This window comes from Pecten maximus, chromosome 17 (assembly GCF_902652985.1).
Source record: "Pecten maximus chromosome 17, xPecMax1.1, whole genome shotgun sequence".
Classification (NCBI taxonomy): domain Eukaryota; kingdom Metazoa; phylum Mollusca; class Bivalvia; order Pectinida; family Pectinidae; genus Pecten; species Pecten maximus.
Window position 1 is genome coordinate 28,184,267 of NC_047031.1, and position 17,532 is coordinate 28,201,798.

General features: G+C 36.7%; 1 protein-coding gene across 1 annotated transcript in view; it reads right to left on the minus strand.

Annotated features, from left to right (window-relative positions):
- The window catches only part of LOC117315279 (protein starmaker-like), a 78,015-nt gene extending 61,955 nt beyond the window's left edge, over window positions 1-16,060 (minus strand). The window contains exon 1 of the mRNA XM_033869427.1: window positions 15,961-16,060. Coding sequence (XP_033725318.1) covers window positions 15,961-16,060 — 100 coding nt within the window. The remainder of the gene's footprint in view (window positions 1-15,960) is intronic.
- Between the last annotated feature and the right edge of the window lie 1,472 nt (window positions 16,061-17,532).

Sequence of the window (17,532 nt, forward strand, 5' to 3'; positions counted from 1 at the left end):
TACTCATAAACACAAACAGCCTTGACTTCACTTATTGTTCATGATGGCGCCAGTAAAGACAATGTAACACATGGCCTCTGACAAAGTGTTTAAGATTGTTTCTTGTTTATTTGATCAGATGTGAAAATTATACTATGACGATGATTACTGATCTACTGTAAATCCACGACAGATTTTTGTTAACTTGTCCATTGTACATCCACGACAGATTTTTGTTAACTCATTCACTGTCAATCCACGACAGATTTTTGTTAACTCATTCACTGTCAATCCACGACAGATTTTTGTTAACTCATTCCCTGTCAAGCCACGACAGATTTTTGTTAACTTGTCCATGGTAAATCCACGACAGATTTTTGTTAACTTATCCACTGTAAATCCACGACAGCTTTTTGTTAACTTATCCTCTGTCAATCCACGACAGATTTTTGTTAACTTATCCTCTGTCAATCCACAACAGATTTTTGTTAACTTATCCTCTGTCAATCCACGACAGATTTTTGTTAACTTATCCTCTGTCAATCCACGACAGATTTTTGTTAACTTGTCCAATGTCAATCCACGACAGATTTTTGTTAACTCATTCACTGTCAATCCACGACAGATTTTTGTTAACTCATTCACTGTCAATCCACGACAGATTTTTGTTAACTCATTCACTGTCAATCCACGACAGATTTTTGTTAACTCATTCCCTGTCAAGCCACGACAGATTTTTGTTAACTTGTCCATGGTAAATCCACGACAGATTTTTGTTAACTTATCCTCTGTCAATCCACGACAGATTTTTGTTAACTTATCCTCTGTCAATCCACGACAGATTTTTGTTAACTTATCCTCTGTCAATCCACGACAGATTTTTGGTTAACTTATCCTCTGTCAATCCACGACAGATTTTTGTTAACTTGTCCACTGTCAATCCACGACAGATTTTTGTTAACTCATTCCCTGTCAAGCCACGACAGATTTTTGTTAACTCATTCCCTGTCAAGCCACGACAGATTTTTTTAACTTATCCATTGTCAATCCACGACAGATTTTTGTTAACTCATTCACTGTACATCCACGACAGATTTTGGTTAACTTATCCACTGTACATTCACGACAGATTTTTGTTAACTTATCCTCTGTACATCCACGACAGATTTTCGTTAAATTTAGGGATTTCCTTCCTTAAATGACGCACTTGTACTCAACAGTGATGGTACTAAAAGTCCAAGACCCAGACTGTGCAAGAAAAAAGACAACAACAAAAAACAAAATGTTCAATGAAATTCCGAAGGGTATCAGACTGTTTTGTCATTTAAAAGACGGCATTCTAAATCAGTTAAAATAGTTCATGATTAAATTTGTTAATGGGTTTTTATTTCAGTAAAATATATGCAAATTTATATAGAGCTGCCATTTAAAGAATGGACAGACTCTTAACGAAGACCGCGAATGAATACTCCATAACGAGATGTTTTAATGGCGTTCCCTCCGTTATTTGACATATTATAGCCTGTTTACTACCTCGGGAGCTCCAGCGGAAACTATAACGCAATAATCACCATGCGCTTTCTCGCGGAGGACTGTTAAAGGGAAATAACCCATGACATTTCTCTTCCATGAAGAGCGATAAACATGCAATCTTGTACATGACTATAACGACATTATCCTTGAACATTATAAAGGAAATATCGACGTGTTATATGATTAATTAGTGAATGCACGAGATTCAGCAATTTTAGAATATTTTGTAAATAATTAACAACAAATCCATTACATCTTGTAATTTCTAAATACACATCTTTGTCAAAGCCGTCACTACGTCCGTATCAGCCGTTTTTACGTCCGTTTAAGTCTTTGTTTGTCCGTCTATGTCGTTGCAACGCACATCCAAGTCGTTGTTATGTCCATCTTAGCCGTTGTTATGTCCGTTTAAGTCTTTGTTTGTCCGTCCAAGCCGTTGCTACATGTACATCCGTCCCAGTCATTACTATGCCGTCTCAGCCGTTGTAACATTAGGATTGGTTCAGAGTCTAAGTTAGCAATTTTCCCTTTAAGGAAGCTAAAGGTTCAAAGAACAAGCCTTGATGTACACGTGATCCATTATCCATTTTTGGCGCCTCGTACTAATCAGGACCACATAACACTATCATAGGACCAAAGAGATACAGGACAAATGTTGTTGAGTGAAATGTCATTTTACATTACTCGGGCACCCATGCATTCGGAAGGCACCGCACTGAAAACATGGCTGGCTAAAAAAGGTAATAAAGTTGAAATTAACAACAGTTAATGTGGATGACAAAGCTGTTTCTTTTGTCATGGAACAAATGGAGGGGACCGACTACATATCCCAGCGTTTACCTGTTTCTTCTCTGGAGGAAGATTTAAAAAAAAAACAAAAAAAAAACAGTAGATTCTTTCACCTACTCGGGGTTGAAACTGGGGATCATACCGTGAGTGGGGATTCCGAAGTTGCTGAATCCTACCGACGAGTGTTGAGATTCCTCACTCTGAACGGGGATATTTTATTTTCCTCTTACCCTGTCTACCCTCGTATATATATCGCCGTTATATCAATGCAAGACGACACTGACGGGACCAGCGTCATCTAAAATTTCTTTGTTTTTCTTTCAAAATTGATGACGTCAGCATTTACGACATGATAACTTAACGTAAAACCATGACGTCGGCGCGTACCAACTGTCTTTACCCCCTGTGTTAGATCGATGTATCTCTCACAACCGTGGGATAACCTTGTGAAGTGTGTGGAAAAAAAATGCGTATCAGTCGTTTAAAGAACTACGATTTTCTTTTTTTTCTGTTATGACCTTGGAGTTATTTTCGTCTCCCTAAATTCTTGTCTAGCGAGTACTTTTAATTGATGAAAAAATCCGCTGGTTGGAGAAAATTGTTCCTGGTCTGAAGTCATAGAGTTTCGTCCTATATTGAGCAGGTTTCCATTTTTTTATCAAATTTGAGCTCAGGCCATAGCTTTGTGCTCTCTGCTATATTCTAAATAGGCCTTATAATGATTTAGGGATTCTGACTAATACAGTTCTTCAAATATCATAGTTTCGATTGGACGTTGAGGAATATAAAATCCTTATGCAAATCTCGGAGTTGCATTGTTTTAGTTTAACGCCAGACTATCATTTAACAACCGACTTAGATCAGAAATCTGGTTCACAAAACCGTTTTCGTCTCAATCACTCATTCCGTAATATGAACCAACACCGTAGTATCCAGGGTGGTGGAAACCTTAAAGTACATGTTTCTATCAGCATCATTTATCGGCAGAAAGTGCCTGTGATGGTATTGGAAGCATGAATTTAAAATATCGGAAGTGCTATTCAAATTTAAAGTGAATTACGTACGACATAATAGCTGTTAAAAGACATTTTGGAATTCGAAGATTCTGAAGTGAAAAATGTGAATTTGATGTATATTTTCTCATTTGTAAAACATTTCATGGGAAATTGACAGCGAGAGTAGATATCTTTATTCCATATCTATACAGTTGTATGGCACCGTATTTTTATCAAACGTGTGTCAAGAGACTTCAGACCACATATTTCATTTCTTTATCTGGGATTTTCTATCAAATTAAAAGTCAAAATAGCCAGTTCAGGGAATTTTACGTACCACGTGACGTTCAGACGCAGCGCTATATATTGTGATTTTCATCAGTTTGTGATTTTGTTATGTAGCGCTGTCTCCACTCCAGAGACATCGCAATACTAATGCAAATAAATGTTGGCACTGTAGAGGTGTTTTACATATTGCAATTAGTTTATGACTTGGTGTAAAATACTGTAGCAATGGCTTTACTGTTCCTGTATAGACATTCAAAACACAGCATACTGGTCGTCATTTTAAAATTAAATGAGGTGCATTCTTGTAGAAAGGAAATTTCATTTTAAGGAATGACAAAAAAAACAAATGTAGAGTCAAATTTTGATTTTTCTTAATCAATATCTATACACATATATTTCAATTAATGCTCAAGTTTGACTCAAAGAAAGATACCTTATTAAGTCTTGTTTATTTGTACAACAATTTTACAATGAGTTACATAATTGTATTTTTGCCTGAATTATGCTGATTGTCACGGTTGGCTATTTTAAACAAGTCATTAGATTTGCACATGTTCTTGTAGCTGTGGACCTGAACGTCTTCAAATCAGTAACAGGAATGTGTTGACTGAAGCCTGCTTTGGTCGATTCCATGGGTGATGAATTGAGTTGTCTAGAGACACATTTAATGAACTGCAATTCATTTATATTTGCCTTAAGAGCGACTTGTCACACAAAAGATCCGAGTAAAAAAAGATGAACGATATGTACACATTCTCTCTGTGCTCTTTTGCCATCTCTTAATTGCCGGACCACATAAAACCCTGGCTGTTGGTGTCTCCTTGACATCCGTCCTCACCTTAGCCTGGCTGTTGGTATCTCTGTATAAGACCATGGATAGTGTTATTTCCCTGATAACCGTCCTTTTCATGACCCTGGTTATTTGTGTCTCCTTGACACCCGTCGTCATGTGACCTTGCCTGTTGTGTCTCCTTGACACCCGTCGTCATGTGACCTCGGCTGTTGTGTCTCCTTGACACCCGTCGTCATGTGACCTCGGCTGTTGTGTCTCCTTGACACCCGTCGTCATGTGACCTTGGCTATTGTGTCTCCTTGACCCAAGCAATCATAATATTATGACCCTAGCTTATTGTGTCTCTTTGGCACCAGTTCCCAAGTGGCAATGCTTATTTCTACGATGATAAATTAGAATCAAACAAAAATATTATTTTTAGGCAGATAACATGCAATTACCATTCTGTCCGTGCTGTCCGTGTCTTTTTTTCTGTAATTCAGACTGGCTGTTCTATCTGGGTTTCTTGTAACTCAGAAACATTCTATGTTTACACGTGTTTGTCCTAGCAATAAGAGTTTTACAGAAACACACGGAAGTTAAAGTCCGCTGGGATAAGTCAAGGCATTGATCTCCGGTCCCTTCTAAACCAACGTCACCCAGCTTTAATGATGTAAGACAGCAAGACATCTGCTCCTCGGCATACCCTACATGTGACAATTTATCAGATAAATTGCATCATTGCGTAAAACGAAATAGTTCATGTACAGATAATAGTCGCTCTGTTTGCAACCTTCTTCACTAACTTTCCAATATCAAATCAAATTATATTTCAAATAAGAATGATGGTTCCAATAACGTAAACCAATAATGTTGCATCGAATTACCCATCTGATGCTGGAGAAACTATAATTTAACCTAATCAATACAGTCGTTGTCTATCACGCATGCGCAGATCATGTATAATTGGCATACATCCGGGATGTGTTCTATCATCCGTCAGACCGGAAATCAATATACTCCCTCGTTTACAAAAAGAAAAAGAAAAAAAAGGAAAAAGGCGTATCGTTTCTATATGTTGGCTGTACAAATTTAGTTTAAAATAAAAGTTAGATAGCTGGTAATGAATAAAGAAAATATTCGAATTTCAATAAAACTGCAGCAGCTGTTTTGTGTGTGTGAACTTTTCGGCGCCCCACAAATGGCGGAACGTCATCATCTGGACCAATTTTGGAGCCTGCAGTAAATGAAATAAAAATTGGTCTATAAACTCGAGGTAGATACCAGGGAATTCATTGCGGCAAACACATCTTGTATTTTCTAGCCACCAATGCAAACATTTATATCATTCTACATTGTATATATGCGTTACTTATTTCATTTGTATCCGTCTTGATATAACAACTTCATTCGCACTGTTTATATTCTTGGTTCCACAGCAACCACGAAAATATAAACATGCTGTTTATATCTATATTATATCTATATACATGTATATACATATAAGCATATACAGTCTTACAATAGGATGTATGTCCTGCTAAACTCAAGAACGGACATGAAGTTCATTTGCCATGGTCTCGGTCCAGTGTCTGAGCTGAACCGTAACCCATCCTCCTGTCTAAAGGTGATGTGGTCTTGTTTTCAATGTCTGGTAAGTGTTCGTTTAGAGTCGCAAAGTTGACACATTCCTTTGAATTGGCGTTGGTCAATTTGTCCGAAATAGGCACGATCATGGAAAAGTATCATGCGTGGGAACGTGTAGTAGGTCAAGGTCGACGTACTTGTTTTGGTTACTGAGATACGGGAAGGATACAGAGAAATACAGGACAATGCCGATAGATTCCAGATAACATGGGCCATTATAGGGATTGAGTACGCGGTATAAAAATGGTGTGAGACGTATTACACAGGCCCGATAAAGTTTGGTGATAAGAGTCACACCCTGTCAGTCTTTTAGGTGAATCCTTATCGCCATATCGTAACAGCACAAATCTATTTGCTGTTCTATCTTTTGAATTGTACTCTATAAGGCGTTTATTCATGGATTGCTTTAGATCATTTGAAAAAACCGGAAGTATTCGTCGTCATGACGTTGCTCCAGGCGAATCTATCACGCTAGTGCTCATTAGTACATTGTGGGATAAAATCTTGAATATTGATTTAAAACCCACACGAAGACCATCAATTAGAAATTTCTGAGACAGGATACTCTTTTCTGGAAGTACAAGTGTTATATAACACCAGGTTTAGAGTTTAGGATAGGCAACACAGCGACGATTCTGGTAACCGTACTGAGTTAATGGGATCTTTTTGAAATGTTTGATGAATTTATGTAGCAATTCTAATCAGATTTACGTCAGAAGATGTTTTACAGTTAATATTTTATGGGGAAAGATATTCAAAATGACGGCAACTTCATTGATGCAATTTAAACAAGGCGATATCTCCAATTTATAGTATGTTTTGTTGGATTTTACGGCTTACAATGTCCTCACAACCGCAACAGAGAAGATTGTCAAGGAGACATCACCAGGAAAAGAAAGAGCAGACAGGACAGAAATGGGGAAAAAAGGTCAGAGAAAACAAAAAAGCATGAAGGAAACTTTTTTCTCTTCCCCGATTCTAAAGACAATCATTAATTTCTTTTTGTTTTGGTATCGCTTTTATATTTCTCAAATTTGATATAAACTTTTCCGAAACCTTTAGTTGTGATTTCTTATTTTGAGGCTAACTTTGTAAACTAATTGGCCGACTGACGACCATCTTGATCATCATCTCCCTCCTAAGACAGAATCTGTAGATCTTTCGTTCTTGAAACAGATCAGAAAAAAGACAGGTAACCATCTTGGATCAAACAGATGAAGGCTGTTATCCCGTCTAGACCTTTGGAAATTTGGACCAAACCAAAAACTGTATTCTCTGAATACCACATATCGATAGAACAGATTTAATTAGGAGAGAGGAGAAATGAGCAGGAATGTTTAGTTAACATTCAGTAAAAACTGGCCGTATTTCTGGACTAATCGGTGTTTTCACAACGTGGAGCTCAATACTGTTGCTGTGAGATACAGAAGAGATATTCCTCCTCTGCTTCTGCAAAATATATCACTCATCATCACAGGCTAACACACTAGATACATCGGAGTTCTCTCCCTTTAACAACTCTTATGGATTTCCATTTGCACTTCCTGCGTAACACATGTTACAATAAAAAAATCTTATATTATATTGGATCATGCCTTCGGTCTTTATATTTTTCTTATTCAATTTGCTACCCACAATATAATGTCTGCCTTGTAATCATGTATCAAAAATGGATTGAGTACTTGTCCGACATTCGGTGAAAAGCACGTGCAGGCCATGCTTTCCTTTATGTTATATCATCGTGGCTAGATCTATTACATCGATAAGAGAAACGACGACACAGTGATTCAATAAAATTGTGTTCCCAACTCGTATCAGGACGATGGAGATAGCTCTATCAAAATGTAAAGCATTTACTGCAGTCCTACACCAGACACGACACTTCCGTTAGTGATAAGGTTACCTCCGCCAGACAATTATGTATTTGAAATCGACTTTATTGCTAAACGTATATCAGAACGTGTATTTAAAGGCACCTTGTGTCTAGATCCCATGTCGCCGAGATTACACCCAAATGTAAATTTGACCTAGTTTAAATCTCGCCTAGATCTCGGAGCGGTGAGACTTTACCACTGTGTACACTTGAGAAATATCACCTAGCTTGCGTCTAGATCCCTTGTCGTCGAGATTACACCACAATGTACAATGTAAATTTGACCAAGTTCAAGTCTCGTCTAGATCTCGTAGTGATGCGGTTATATACAAATTGTAGCTATGTATGCGCGAGGAACATCACCTTTCATGTAGATCCCGTGTCGACGAGATTGCATCGAGATGTAAATTTGACCAAGGTTAAATATCGTCTAGATCTATAATATGTGCCTATGCGCGAGAAATAGCATGCAAGTGCATGTAGTCGTTCAGATCTGGGTTGTGAATAAAATTGATAAAACATGTTCACTAGTTGCTCGCTTAAGAAGACATTTAGTGAGTATGGTAACATACGTACAATAATTACCTGTATAATGGTCTACGGTTAACCTCTGATAAATGATGAACTATCAACATGGTCCGTATCAGTTCGAGTTAGCGGGGTTTCAATGTATGTTATATTATTTTTTGCGAAATACAATTAAAGGAGATCCTTTTCATGATGGAGAAATACAATTATTGAACATGGAGAAAAAAGGAGATTCCCATTGTAGAGACTTTCTGATAAGAGTATCGGAACAATAGCTAGGGCAAAAACAGATCAATCAAATCCTTTCTCCTTTATTCCGGAGCACACTCTGAGTACAAGAGGAACAAAACTGATTTATTGTTTTTTTCTCTAAATAAAACTTAAAACCTATCATGGACTCTCTTCCCATGTAGCTGTACGGTGCATTTTACGTTCACTTTATGTAACCATGGCATTTGTATTATATAAAAGGATGTCCGACAGGAAGGGCGTTAGAATTATATACCTGTTTCAACTTGTCATATAATGTGACCGGGTGGAGTATCCTGCTGGGTGTCTTCGGCAGTATCCTCCATTGATATAGTACTATAAAGTCGACATCTGATTCACGCTATCATACAGAGACACACACAAACACATCATACATATTCACAACGCGCAAACACATCATACATATTCACTACGCACATGCATCTCGCACAAATGGGAGGTCATCCTTACAGGATCTTAGTTGTTGATAGGACGTTAATCAATACAAAACCAAACACCCTTGACATCCATTGTGGTATGATACTAAAATTTTTGGATATTTTTTGTTATTTTCTATGTTTTTTCTGTATATCGCGCGTGACACTGTTTGCTGGTGACCTTTATTTGACCTTGTCATTATGGTTATCGTCCAGCATTAAATCTGGCACAAGTACTGATTAGGTCGCCATTAGTGTAACGAGACAAAGTGTAGGATGACACCCGAACCTGCTGTTAGAGTGTGGCATTTCACAGTGATTACACTATAATGGTTTCCGTCAGTGCTATCGTCATCACGAAACACTTTTAAAAGGGAAGGGGGAGGGGGGCAACTGTACATTTACAGTATGCCGGTATTCTACAGGTACTTTGCATTGTATGCTAGGTTTGGTTTTTTTGTTTAACGTCCTATGAACAGCCAGAGTCATTTAAGGACATGCCAGATTTTGGAGGTGAAGCAAAGCTGGAGTTCCCGGAGAAAAAAACCATCGGCCTAAAGTCCGTACCAGGCAACTGTCTCGCGTGGGTTTCGAACTCGCGATCCAGAGGTGATAAAGTATCGGGACACCTTTGCTTGACCACTCGGCCACCGCGGCCCCTGTTCAGAAGGACAGACTTCGTATTTTGTAGAATTCATACAAGTTAGCCTCTATGAATAGTGTAAAGACCAATTCCATCATGTCTGGTATCATTTTGTCGAATCCCCGGCATTTTGCAAAATTGATGCCATTAATCTCGGTAATTGAAGTAACCCGGATGACCTTTGTCTCTGCCAAGGCGCCATTTTAGATATACCTTGTATTACCTCCATATCTTTCAGTTCTTCCCAGATAACCAATTTAATCACGTGATGTCTAACACTTAACCTGGCCTTTGACCATCACTAGGGTTAAAGTTATATATTACAGCTTGACCTATATATATTTGTATAAATGCTCTGTAGATCAATATTTTCACAATGTATTCATTTAAACAATCAGCATGTCCGCCTTTGGAAGTGATACTCCACCATTCAATGAAGTGGACCTTTTATAGCTTTGCGTTTGGAATATCATACATCATGTGTTTAATTAAGAAGAAAGGATTCTAGCCATCATTTTAATGGTGAGTGAGAAAAACAAACAAAAGCATGCATTGATATCAAATCTAGTTTATTCTGAAAGGAAATCTGAAATATCGTAGAAATGAAAAAATGCACTTCCGATAAGATATAGTAGTGATTCAAACTGATTTTAAAAACGTGTAGGAAAATTCAGTTTTGATCAAATTTATTCTCGAAATAAGCTTTATCCGAAAGTGATGCTACTTTTTAACTCGACATATGTCTGGAATTATTGTCTATCTTTGTTTACTTAGACGAATTCGGAGACAGCAATCAAATACTACCAGAATTCCCAATGCTTTCTGAATTTCGAAAGACCGGTGGATAACCCTGGCTCCGCCCATTGATTGAGGATACGTTTGTCTTTGATTTTACGCTCATGGATATTATATTGATATGAAAAATGTTTTTGACGGGAGGGAGGCTACAGATGGTTGGTTTGGATTGTAGTTATTCTAAGTCGTATTAGCACAAATATGTCATCCGTTGACAGTATTAAGGAATGTTCAGACAATTATTGGACAATTTTATAATGATTACACACCCAAAAGCCATACCTAAACATGCTAGGGTGGCGCTACATAAGATATTGACAACGGATTTTCATACTGCCGATACAAGTGTCGAGTAGAGTGTAGCAAGTACCATCTCTGGTTGACTAAGTCTGGATTTATTCCTGTACTCAATATCAACATTAAAACCCATATCCAAGTATAGATATAGGGGTACGGGTGAAGGTTGCGGTGGGGTTTCATGCTTTGCAATCTTTTTCGTTACATCAGGAGTATTCCATTCACTTCGATTGATTATGTTTCATGTTATTCTAAATTCAATTAATTGTAAAGATAGTTTTGAAATGTTTAGAGGACAGCATCAGGCATTGTTTGTAAAAATATGGTAACATGTATAAAAATGGGTTTCATTAGATTTTGGGGAAAACAAACTCAAATTTTTTGACGGTTAAAAAATACAAGAAAATATTCCATCAAACGATTTCACTAACACCTGTTTTGGCCAGCAGGGCTTTGAGCTTTTGTTGATCGTTTCCTTGGCATGTTCTTGTGTTATAAATGTGATCATCGTATAGACATCTAATTTGTTTCCCTGCGGATCTTACTTTATCGTCATAATAGAAGGATACTGTTTGTTAATACAAGTCACTATCACGCTACAAATGTTCATTGTAGTCACGAAAAACGCGAGATTTAATGAGATTTTGCGTTTAACAATACATGATGCATGTCAAAAGCTCACGAGTTCAACTTGAAGCTTGACGTTAGTTTGCAGAACAAAACTAACTCTCGTATATATGTCACTGTGTTATAGATATATCTCGTGCGCGCGCGGAGAGCTCGTGCGTGTCATTGCCATCGTGATTAGCTTGTTGTGCTCCGTGAAAGCGAAAACTCTGATCTTTTCTTATCTTGGAACAGCGATTTATAGCATTACATAGGCTATATTTGTCCCGATATTATCATCAGCCTCGCAATAAACATGCGATTCATTCAATTTAGTGTCACTGAAAACAGTCGGCTGTTCTAATTTATTTCTGTAATCCGTGATATAAATTCCGGAATTGTGACAAATGTGGTGTCTTTTAAAGAGTAAAAACAACATACAAATGTATGTTTGTCGCCACATCAACAAAATATTAATCCTCGGTATGTTTATTTATACATAAGATGATAAAAAACACGTTCGTAAATTACAAAAAAAAAACAGATAATGCCATCATGGTGTGTATTGCTATCATCAGAAAGCTTCAACATTCAGGGGGCCGCGATAGCTCAGTCAGGTTGAGTCCCGGGTACGTGTGATTCGACGCTCCATACCCCTACCTGGTTGTCTTTCTCGGGAAGCTGAGAGACGGACCGGACAGTGCAGTTGTAGTTGTGTCCTTGGGAAAGATACTCTACCCTAAATACTCTGGATGATATACGACATGCATCCCGTGTGTTGTTCAGTGAGCTAGTAACCAACTGCTACAAGGAGACCCCGCCTCAAAATGACCCTGCCTGTCCACGGGGCGGTAACCCCAGCACACAACCAAACAAACATACAAACCCTTGACGTATCTATTTTTCTGGCATTTTGAATACATCATAGTAAAACCTATGGAGTCATTTTTTTTACGTTATGAGCAATGAAAAATTATTAACCCTAAACCTGATATATATTTTTCTCTACTGGAGATCTTAATGGAAATGTTCCGGAGAAGAAAGATATTCGGTTTCAGGTTTAGCTATCATTATCCTCCCGGGGGTTATTTTCCTGAACGGGATACGACACAATCAGGAAATAGTCATTCATAGATATCAAGTAAAATAATCATTTGTTTTGTTGTAAAAAATGAGACTATACCTTTCGAGGCTTATTTTCTCAAAATCTAGATATTTTCGGTTTTGAAATATTTCTATTCATTCTTTGCATATATATTAAATGTTAGTACATTTGTAGAATACATATAGAACAATTTGACTGCAAGATAAGATAGTTTTCATTATAGAGCACAAAACAGTGTCAAATGCTACAGTATACGTTAAAATATATACAGTATTCAAAAGTTTTGATATTGTAGACTTTTTGAGGTTTAATAGACGATGCTTTAGGTGCATTGTTTTTTTCCAAAATGTTGGTCTTGTATGGAATCATATAACTTATTCTTTAGCAATACATTATGATGGAGATTACATTATGCAAGAATAAAAACACGACCTTTCCACGGAAGAAAAATTATTACACTATTGTGATTTGTATCCTATAAGGGGGAGCTATCTCCCCTTATGTTTCATGACGTTGCTCTGCCAATACCTCTTGACCGACTCTAATATGTATCTCAGCGTGTATAAGGGGGGATAACCCTTACAAGCTGTGTTCCCACGTAGGATCTTTTTCTCGTGAGAGAACGTTTTAGTCCTTTGGCAAGAGTTTCTGGTTTATGATAATGCCAAGCTTCATAGTTGTATTTTTATGTATTTGTATTTTCATAAGCACAATTCACTAAAATTTACTTAAATATTACTTATCTTACCGCAAAGCAAGTTAGGTCTGAGTATGTTTATGTTTGCTGTGTTACTAATTAAATATCGCACTCAAACTAGTTCTTATAATGATTTATAATTGCACCTGTTGCAGTTCCTGTACATGATGTAGAAACAAGCATTTCTGTTTGTTTCAGTTTCCAGAAAACTGGTTAAGTAACTTTGTTATTTCAACCCCACCATTGGTCATCGTCCATGCTTACATTTCCACCACAGCGTTTTATCCTACACAGCAAAGACGTCCCCTTTTGTCATGACTGCGAACACCTTTTACTGTCAAACATTATATGATCGATAGCTCTGACTTAAACTCGAGCTAGTGACACATACTTGTACGCTGCTCTATGAAATCTGTATATTTTATGATTCGCGTGCAATAGACCTTTGTATGTAATGTATTGAAAGAATGTGTTGTCCAACCAGTCAATTAGCTTTACGTGAATTTACCCAGAAATATACGTTTTAAGTTTTTAGTTTAAATTCGACATATTTCTTTTCGGAAAATTGCGTTTAAATGTCTCCTATCATACATATATTGTCGACGGGCCGTAAAACACAAACAAACACAAACATAGTTCTTCTAAATCGCGAGGTTTTCTGTTTGTATCTTCTATCGATAAGGCTTGGATTTGTTGGGCAACATTGACGATATGATTCCATTGCAATTCTTGAAATTTCATAATAAAAGTTTTCTACGTAAAAGTGTGTTGATCTATAATATCTTAAAACTACTACACTTTTCTTTTTAGATTTGGATATTTGTAGATGTACTTCATGATTGATAAATTTTTTAGCAGAAAATCATATATTTTTCTATAATATATATACTTGCTTGACCGTTATTTCCTTAATTGTTGACCCCGTGACACCCGTCCTTGTATGAACCTATCTCTACCGCTCATGCTTTATTAATATACTGCCAAAGAAATAAAACAACCATGTGCATAGCCAATGAGATGTCAGTATTCTATCATGTGATGAACTAATTATTAATATTTAAACTATCGCATGTTCGTGTTTCTCTCGTGAGACGTAATAGGACAAGGCACAGGAAGGATCCTGCTGGTCTAAGTATACGTAGTCAGTCCTGATGGTACGTCAGAGCTGCCCCCTGCCGTTCTTGCTTGCACTATGAGTAAGACATGTTCGTGATTTTCCTGTTAATTGCTTTCAATTCACGCTGAGTGAAGTTTAAGCCTAAAAGTTCCGACAATTGAGACATCTGTTTATTATGTTGTATGTTATTTGTCGACAGACTAGGACAATTTACGATGGCGTTATAATCATGTTCGTTTTGGAGTAACAGCATGTAATGTTCTAGGAAAAAGGAATCCCGCCGTGAACAGGAGTTACCTCCCGTACACTACAAACACAACACTTGAACATATTGATTGCTAAAAGTCGGGCAACTATTGGCGACTTTAATCTCGCAACAACCTGTCATGTAGGGAGGCGACTTGGTATAATTACTCCGTACTTGTTTTCAAATCATCATTGTTTATGTATTAATCAACACTTCTATACATTGAATACCTACAGTTTAAACCAATCTGTCTTGTATTGATGAAGTTATTTGTTGTGATTACATTAAATGGAAACTCAATGAATATCGCTTTATAAGTAAAGATAACTTGATAAACAACTGAAATAACAGCGATTTGACATCATATTCCTATTAGAAAATGGTTCACAGGAAATGACTATTACGCTTTCCTACTTATATACAAGAGACGTAGAATATGTTTCCATAACAACCATATTTTGAGGCATTATTCGAGAATCATAATGACATTTTAGAACGATACATCAGCGAAGCGGGAATTGGATTTGAATTGCCATATCATTTAGCAAAACGATAGATATACAATTTCTGTGTATATTTAATTCGGACTTTTATATACAATTTCTGTATACATCTAATTCGGACTTTTATAGACAATTTCTGTATACATTTAATAAGGACTTGTATATACAACTTCGGTATACTTACAGTTAATTAGGACTTGTACATGTATATACATTAAATGAAGATATCAATAGAAATCTTCTGTATATTTTTAATGAAAACTTTTATTGACAATTCATTGACCGGATGGAGGAACCTGCTTCCAGAAGTTGGTATGCCAGAGATATATACATGCACCGAAAGATTGAAAAAAGCAACGTATGACTTATTTTGTTATATTATAATATTTCTTGAAATGCATCTATAAGATTGTGATTATATTTGATGCTGTTGCCCTTGAAACCACGTGTTTGCCATTTGCTAACCGTACTGACCCCTTTCGCAGTTGATTGGTCGTTAAAAATTACTAACATAAAATAGTGTTTTTCACTGTCTCACTCTTAGCAAGGCAACATCTTCTTCAGTTATTGCTGTATTTTTGAGAATCGTTTGTTCTTCTCGATTCATGTCTTTTTGTTTAAAAAAAATAAGTAATAGAGAATTACAACCACCAATTTACTAAACGCGCCGTATCTGTTGTCACAAATAGCTATTACTGTACGTATAGGAGGAAGTCAATCGTGTTTGTCAACATGACATATTTTATTTACTTTAATGTCCGCGTATAGGAAGTAATTGGAGGTGATATTAAGTTATAACTGAGATATACATCTATGAAATGTTGCAGTGGTGGTTTCCCGGGTAAATCAATAACTCTTACAAGTGGCGTGAATGAACAGGAGTTGCCTCCCTTCTGCTGAATCTGCTGTTCTCCAGGCAAACTGACGCTTTAGAAGATTAACTTGAGAATAGGTTTTCATGGCAACTACATGTATATTGTAAGGCATTATTCGAGGATCATAATAACTTGTACTTTTTAGAACGATATATGAGCTAAGCGGGAATTTAATTTGAAGTACCATATTATTTACTCTAACAAAACGATATATAGACAATTTCTGTATACATTTAATTAAGAATTGTATAGACAACTTGTGTACACAATTCATTGACCAGTTGGGGAGGATGGGTGGGGGTCCTGCTAGGTTTCGTCGGCAGTATAAATCAATGAGTTGTTTTATCCACAACCAAGAGGTGTTATATTATAATTGCGAAATAATTATTGAAATAATCTGAATCAATGTGCAACCGGTATGTAATCACGCATGGAGAAGTAACCATTTCTCCTTAAAGGGGCATTTCTTCTTTTGGACATCAGGAACATGCACAATGTCTCTGTCCGAACGATGATTATACGAGTGTTTGTGACTACAACTAATAAACTTAACGCCGAAATATACCGGGGAAAAGCGTATTGTAGACAAATAACTATGCCTTCGCAGTAATTGGTGATACTTCGGGTCGAATTAAGAATTTTCAGGACTTAGTACTCGAAGAACTTTGGTTTATCTTGAGAATAAAACTGCTGTATTAACGTAAATATTATAACTTTTACTACTTGGAAAAACATTTAATTTCCAGTAAGTTTAATTTTGATGACCTAACCTTTATTCAAACGAAGGAATGCCCCTTTAAGGATATGACGATAGTCAGAGACAACGAACTTTGGAATCTTATTTTTCCTCTTCTTTGTAAAGCCCGTGTTCTTCCTGGTACGCTATATTTTGAGTGCCCTGACCATGGCAATTTATTTTGTGCAATTGCCACGTACTACCTCCCCTTGGAGAAAGTGTATACTATAATATCTAAATAGAAAAACGACAGTCAGTCACTTACATTTGAATAATTCCCTTTCGATAAACAAAGAGAAAATGTCTCTTTTGATGAGTTAAGTAAATATGATACCTTCGTAAGATTATTCAAGCTAGCGATTTACTGATGAGTTGTCAGTTATTGCAAGCAGGTTCATTGAAATAACAATACAATCCAAAACATAATCATTTATATATAAACCTTCGTAATGTTAGTCACTGAATCGCTTTATTGATTTGTTACTATAAAATCACAGCGTTGCTTGTCAAAGGATGAATAATCATAAATGTAATGGTTGATGTAGTAAACATTAGAATGTGTATAAGTTAATTGCGCTCTTTGAATCTAATAATTCATCATTTGACGTTTCGTCTTCAAACTCCCAGAAGTTATGTCAGAGATATATACAAAATATTGGACTTAATATCAGTTATCGACCTACAAGACAAAGGCAACGCATGACCTCTTTTGTTATATTCTGATATTTCTTGAAATGCATCTATAAGATTGTGATTATATTTTACGCTGTTGCCCCTAAAACCACGTGTTTGCCATTTGCTAACCATACTGGCCCCTTTCG